Below are 7,500 nucleotides of genomic sequence, written 5' to 3' on the forward strand. Positions count from 1 at the left end.
TCTCATCCCTCTCCCCCTCTCTCCTCCCTCTCTCCTCCCTCCTCTCTCCTCCCTCCCCTCTCTCTCCTCCCTCCCCTCTCTCTCCTCCCTCCCCTCTCTCTCCTTCCTCCCCTCTCTCTCCTCCCTCCCCTCTCTCTCCTCCCTGCCCCCTCTCTCCTCCCCCTTTCTCTCTCCTCCCTCTCTCTCCTCCCTCTCCCTCTCTCCTCCCTCTCCCCCTCTCTCCCCCCTCTCTCCTCCCTCCCCCTCTCTCCCCCCGCTCTCCTCCTTCTCTCCCCCTCTCTCCTCCCTCCCATCTCTCTCCTCCCTCTCCCCCTCTCTCCTCCGTCTCCCCCTCTCTCCTCCCTACCCCTCTCTCTCTTAGACCTGCCCATGCAGTTGAACATGGGAGTATTTGAGTATAATGGCCACAGTGGCTACCTACTGAAACCAGAGTTCATGAGAAGGACAGACAAACACTTTGACCCCTTCACCGAGAACATTGTGGATGGCATCGTAGCCAACACCGTGAAGATCAGGGTGAGTGTGTGTGTGTGTGTGTGTGTGTGTGTGTGTCTGTGTGTGTGTGACCATCTTATCCCCATCCCTCCATCTCCAGGTGATCTCGGGTCAGTTCCTGACCGATAAGAAAGTGGGCGTGTACGTGGAAGTGGACATGTTTGGACTTCCTGCCGACACAAAGAGGAAGTATCGCACCAGGACATCCAATGGGAACAGCCTGGACCCTGTCTGGGATGACGAGACATTTGTCTTCAACAAGGTAACGTTAACACAGCCTCAACACACGCATGAGTGCAAACTCACGAACCGAACACACACTCACAGAAACACAAAGACACAACAACGTAAAATCGCCCATAATGCTGGGAATGTCCATCTACTTCCAATTCCATTCATTTCAATAGGGCTCATTTGTTAGCCCTGCATTGTGATAAAACAAATAATAATATCTCTCCTCCTCTAGGTGGTCCTCTCTAGGTGGTCCTCTCCTCCTCTCTAGGTGGTCCTCTCTAGGTGGTCCTCTCTAGGTGGTCCTCTACTCCTCTCTAGGTGGTTCTCTCTAGGTGGTCCTCTACTCCTCTCTAGGTGGTCCTCTCCTCCTCTCTAGGTGGTCCTCTCTAGGTGGTTCTCTATGTGGTCCTCTCTGTGTGTTCCTCTCTAGGTGGTCCTCTCTAGGTGGTCCTCTCTGGGTGGTCCTCTCTGGGTGGTCCTCTCTGGGTGGTCCTCTCCACCCTGGTGTCTCTGAGGATTGTCCTGATAATCTCTCTACTTCCCTCCTCTTCTCTAGGTGGTCCTCCCCACCTTGGCCTCTTTGAGGATTGCTGTGTTTGAGGAGAATGGGAAGTTCCTGGGACATCGGATCTGTCCTGTGTCAACTATCCGCCCCGGTCAGTACTGAGTACGGTTTGCTGGATTCAGGCATTCAGACTTACTGTAGTCTGTTACCATGGGGATTCATTTGCAATATTTTGTTTTAAAATCAAATTGTATTTGTCACATGTGCCGAATATAACAGGTGCAGTAGACATTACAGTGAAATGCTTACTTACAAGCCCTTAACCAACAATGCAGTTTAAAGAGAATGCCTTAAAAAAGTAAGAGGTAGGAATAACAAATGATTAAAGAGCAGCAGTAAATAACAATAGCGGGGCGAAATACAGGGGGTTACTGGTACAGAGTCAATGTGGAGGCTATATACAGGGGGTACCAGTACAGAGTCAATGTGGAGGCTATATACAGGGGGTACCAGTACAGAGTCAATGTGGAGGCTATATACAGGGGTACCGGTACAGAGTCAATGTGGAGGCTATATACAGGGGGTACTGGTACAGAGTCAATGTGAAGGCTATATACAGGGGTACTGGTACAGAGTCAATGTGGAGGCTATATACAGGGTACTGGTACAGAGTCAATGTGGAGGCTATATACAGGGTATTATGGTACAGAGTCAATGTGGAGGCTATATACAGGGGTACTGGTACAGAGTCAATGTGGAGGCTATATACAGGGGGCACCGGTACAGAGTCAATGTGGAGGCTATATACAGGGGGTACCAGTACAGAGTCAATGTGGAGGCTTTATACAGGGGGTACTGGTACAGAGTCAATGTGGAGGCTATATACAGGGGGTACCGGTACAGAGTCAATGTGGAGGCTATATACAGGGGTACCGGTACAGAGTCAATGTGGAGGCTATATACAGGGGTACTGGTACAGAGTCAATGTGGAGGTTATATACAGGGGGTACCGGTACAGAGTCAATGTGGAGGCTATATACAGGGGTACTGGTACAGAGTCAATGTAGAGGCTATATACAGGGGTACTGGTACAGAGTCAATGTGGAGGCTATATACAGGGGGTAAATCAGTGTGTATGTGTATGTGACCATGTGTATGTGACAAATAAAATTTGATTTGATTTGATTTATACAGGGGTACCAGTACAGAGTCAATGTGGAGGCTATATACAGGGTGTTACGGTACAGAGTCAATGTGGAGGCTATATACAGGGTGTTACGGTACAGAGTCAATGTGGAGGCTATATACAGGGGGTACCGGTACAGAGTCAATGTGGAGGCTATATACAGGGGGTACCGGTACATAGTCAATGTGGGGGCTATATACAGGGGGTACCGGTACAGAGTCAATGTGGAGGCTATATACAGGGGTACTGGTACAGAGTCAATGTGGGGGCTATATACAGGGGGAACCGGTACAGAGTCAATGTGGGGGCTATATACAGGGGGTACAGAGTCAATGTGGGGGCTATATGCAGGGGGAACCGGTACAGAGTCAATGTGGGGGCTATATACAGGGGTACCGGTACAGAGTCAATGTGGAGGCTATATACAGGGGGTACCGGTACAGAGTCAATGTGGAGGCTATATACAGGGGTACCGGTACAGAGTCAATGTGGAGGCTATATACAGGGGTACTGGTACAGAGTCAATGTGGAGGCTATATACAGGGGGTACCGGTACAGAGTCAATGTGGAGGCTATATACAGGGGGTACTGGTACAGAGTCAATGTGGAGGCTATATACAGGGGGTACTGGTACAGAGTCAATGTGGAGGCTATATACAGGGGTACCGGTACAGAGTCAATGTGGGGGCTATATACAGGGGTGCCGGTACAGAGTCAATGTGGAGGCTATATACAGGGGGTGCCGGTACAGAGTCAATGTGGAGGCTATATGAGGCTATATACAGGGGAACCGGTACAGAGTCAATGTGGAGGCTATATACAGGGGTACTGGTACAGAGTCAATGTGGAGGCTATATACAGGGGTACTGGTACAGAGTCAATGTAGAGGCTATATACAGGGGTACCGGTACAGAGTCAATGTGGAGGCTATATACAGGGGGTACCGGTACAGAGTCAATGTGGGGGCTATATACAGGGTGTTACGGTACAGAGTCAATGTGTCAATGTGCGGGGGCACCGGTGTCGAGGTAATTATGTACATGTAGGTAGAGTTATTAAAGTGACTATGCATAGATAATAACAGAGAGTAGCAGCAGCATGGAAGGGGGTGGGGGGCAATGCAAATAGACTGGGTAGCCATTTGATTGGATGTTCAGGAGTCTTATGGCTTGGGGATAGAAGCTGTTTAGAAGTCTCATGGACCTAGACTTGGCGCTCCGGTACCGATTGCCGTGCTGTAGTAGAGAGAACAGTCTATGACTTTGGTGGCTGGAGTCTTTGTCCATATTTAGGGCCTTCCTCTGACATCGCCTGGTATAGAGGTCCTGGGTAGCAGGAAGCTTGGCCCCGGTGATGTACTGGGCCGTACGCACTACCCTCTGTAGTGCCTTGCGGTCGGAGGCCGAGCAGTTGCCGTACCAGGAAGTGATGCAACCCGTCAGGATGCTCTCGATGGTGCAGCTGTAAAACCTTTTGAGGATCTGAGGACCCATGCCAAATATTTTCAGTCCCCTGAGGGAGAATAGGTTTTGTCGTGCCCTCTTCACAACTGTCTTGGTGTGTTTGGGACATGTTAGTTTGTTGGTGATGTGGACGCCGAGGAACTGGAAGCTCTCAACCTGCTCCACTACAGCCCCGTTGATGAGAAAGTGGGCGTGCTCGGTCCTCCTCAATCTATTATCATAATGATGAATCACCTATACTATGAGATCTGTTGTTTTCTTGGGATCTTTGAACGTGTGTGTTTTTAAAATCGTGTGTGTGTGTAGGTTACCACTACATCAGCCTGAAGAACGAGATGAATCAACCTCTGATGCTGCCCTCCCTCCTGGTCTACACCGAGGCTCAAGACTACGTTCCTAATGAACATCAGGGTAAGAAAATACACTACCCATAACCCTTTAGGACTAACCTACCCATAACCCTTTAGGACTGACCTACCCATAACCCTTTAGGACTAAACTACCCATAACCCTCTAGGACTAAACTACCCATAACCCTCTAGGACTAAACTACCCATAAGCCTTTAGGACTAAACTACCCATAACCCCCTAGGACTAACCTACCCATAACCCTTTAGGACTAAACTACCCATAACCCTCTAGGACTAAACTACCCATAACCCCCTAGGACTGACCTACCCATAACCCTTTAGGAATAAACTACCAATAAGCCTTTAGGACTAAACTACCCATAACCCCCTAGGACTAAACTACCCATAACCCCCTAGGACTAACCTACCCATAACCCTTTAGGACTAACCTACCCATAACCCTTTAGGACTGACCTACCCATAACCCTTTAGGACTAAACTACCCATAACCCTCTAGGACTAAACTACCCATAACCCTTTAGGACTAAACTGCCCATAACCCCTAGGACTAAACTATCCATAACCTCTAGGACTAAACTACTCATAACCCGTTAGGACTAAACTACCCACAACCCTCTAGGACTAAACTACCCATAACCCTTTAGGAATAAACTACCCATAACCCTTTAGGAATAAACTACCCATAACCCTTTAGGACTAAACTACCCATAACCCTTTAGGACTAACCTAACCATAACCCTCTAGGCCTAAACTACCCATAACCCTTTAGGACTATACCCATAACCCTCTAGGACTACATTCTTAAAGGACACCAGGGTGAAACTACACTACCCATAACCTCCTGAGACCACACTATCCATAACCCTCTAGGACTACATTCTTAAAGGACACCAGGGTGAAACTACACTACCCATAAACTCCTGCGACCGCACTACCCATAACCTCCTGGGACCACACTATCCATAACCTCCTGGGACCACACTATCCATAACCTCCTGGGACCGCACTACCCATAACCTCCTGGGACCGCACTACCCATAACCTCCTGGGACCGCACTACCCATAACCTCCTGGGACCGCACTACCCATAACCTCCTGGGACCGCACTACCCATAACCTCCTGGCACCGCACTACCCATAACCTCCTGGGACCGCACTACCCATAACCTCCTGGGACCGCACTACCCATAACCTCCTGGGACCCCACTACCCATAACCTCCTGGGACCACACTACCCATAACCTCCTGAGACCACACTATCCATAACCCTCTAGGACTACATTCTTAAAGGACACCAGGGTGAAACTACACTACCCATAACCTCCAAGGACCGCACTATCCATAACCTCCTGGGACCACACTACCCATAACCTCCTGGGACTGCACTACCCATAACCTCCTGAGACCACACTACCCATAACCTCCTGAGACCACACTACCCATAACCTCCTGGGATCGCACTACCCATAACCTCCTGGGACCGCACTACCCATAACCTCCTGGCACCGCACTACCCATAACCTCCTGGGACTGCACTACCCATAACCTCCTGGGACCGCACTACCCATAACCTCCTGGGACCGCACTACCCATAACCTCCTGGGACCCCACTACCCATAACCTCCTGAGACCACACTATCCATAACCCTCTAGGACTACATTCTTAAAGGACACCAGGGTGAAACTACACTACCCATAACCTCCTGGGACCGCACTATCCATAACCTCCTGGGACCACACTACCCATAACCTCCTGGGACCGCACTACCCATAACCTCCTGGGACCGCACTACCCATAACCTACTGGGACCGCACTACCCATAACCTCCTGGGACTGCACTACCCATAATCCCCTGGGACCACACTACCCATAATCCCTTGGGACCGCACTACCCATAATTCCCTGGGACCATACTACCCATAATCCCCTGGGACCACACTACCCATAATCCCCTGGGATTAACACCAAGGATGTATTCATTACGACGATTTGGTTGCAAAAAATATTTTCTGTTACAGAACGATTTGGAACGGAAAGAGTTTCTGTTGGAAAAGTTCAGGTTGGTCCCTCTCCGTTGTCATTCGGTTTGGTAATGAAACGGTGATCAGTTAGCGGTTTCCGTTGGAAAATGTCATGAATACGCCCCAGTTATGGAAAATACTACATTTTTACTGGGAGAACGCGTTCACGTTAGCTGAACTCTGACATCATCTACTAAGGAAATTACTTTGATGACATAATTTCCTGCACTTAAATGCAACTACAAATTGTGTGTGTGTGTGTACCAGGCACATTGCTCCTTGTGTATTATAGAGTATGCAGAAGCATTGACCAACCATATGAAATGTGTGTTACAGAGTATGCAGAAGCATTGACCAACCCCATGAAACATTACAGTCTCCTGGTCCAGAGAGACAGACAGCTGGCGTCTCTAATGGAGGACAACAGTGAGGTGAGGACACAGACGCTCACACACTGACAGCTAGCTGCTTTCATGAAGGCCAGCAGTAAGAGGAGGAGACTGATGAAATCTGTCCATTCACAACCATTACTATGAACTATGAACACCAGCCCCCACTACCGAAGTTACAAGTTTAAAGAGGTCACCCAGATTTCCAAAAGTACATGTTTGGTTTCCTTATCAAGTAAGCAGTCTAGGTATAAGGGTAGACCACCATCCATTATAATGCTTAGGTAATGTTGCCCTGGTTAACCGTGTGTGTGTGTGTGTGTAGAGTGTTTTTGAGCAGCCAAAGGAGGGAGGGCCGGATTTGGAAGGTGACGCCCCTCTTGTGAAGATCCCCTCCCCCTCCATCCCGTCCCGCCCCCGTCGATGACATCGTTGACCTCACCAGCTCACCTGGTCCAGGTAGGGCTATGTTGTTACAGAGGAGGCTGGTGGGAGGAGGCGTTACGAGGACGGATAGGTATCAACCCCATCAGACGGATACCGTTCCATTGATTCCATTCCAGCTATTACGATGAGCACGTTCTGCTAGGTCTCCGCCCACCTAGGTCTCCGCCCACCTAGGTCTCCGCCCACCAGCCACTTCAATTCAATGCCGTCTCTTCAGACATTATTTCCCCTCACAATTATTTCCCCTTACCGTGCTGTGTGATATACATACTAGTTACCGTGCTGTGTGATATACATACTAGTTACCGTGCTGTGTGATATACATACTAGTTACCGTGCTGTGTGATATACATACTAGTTACCGTGCTGTGTGATATACATACTAGTT

General features: G+C 49.2%; 2 protein-coding genes across 2 annotated transcripts in view; both read left to right on the forward strand.

Moving 5' to 3' along the window:
- Window positions 1–7,080, forward strand: part of LOC112236546 (1-phosphatidylinositol 4,5-bisphosphate phosphodiesterase beta-3-like) — a gene marked incomplete at its 3' end in the record, with an annotated part of 30,625 nt that extends 23,545 nt beyond the window's left edge. The window contains exons 12-17 of the mRNA XM_042329318.1: window positions 362–516; window positions 596–757; window positions 1,286–1,385; window positions 4,190–4,294; window positions 6,613–6,707; window positions 6,991–7,080. Of these exons, the coding sequence (XP_042185252.1) occupies window positions 362–516; window positions 596–757; window positions 1,286–1,385; window positions 4,190–4,294; window positions 6,613–6,707; window positions 6,991–7,080 (707 nt within the window). The remainder of the gene's footprint in view (window positions 1–361; window positions 517–595; window positions 758–1,285; window positions 1,386–4,189; window positions 4,295–6,612; window positions 6,708–6,990) is intronic.
- LOC121847600 (1-phosphatidylinositol 4,5-bisphosphate phosphodiesterase beta-1-like) overlaps window positions 7,081–7,500 on the forward strand; it is a gene marked incomplete at its 3' end in the record, with an annotated part of 12,829 nt that continues 12,409 nt past the window's right edge. Inside the window, 1 exon segment of the mRNA XM_042329464.1 lies at window positions 7,081–7,124.

This window comes from Oncorhynchus tshawytscha, linkage group LG10, assembly GCF_018296145.1.
Source record: "Oncorhynchus tshawytscha isolate Ot180627B linkage group LG10, Otsh_v2.0, whole genome shotgun sequence".
NCBI classification, from domain to species: Eukaryota; Metazoa; Chordata; class Actinopteri; order Salmoniformes; family Salmonidae; genus Oncorhynchus; species Oncorhynchus tshawytscha.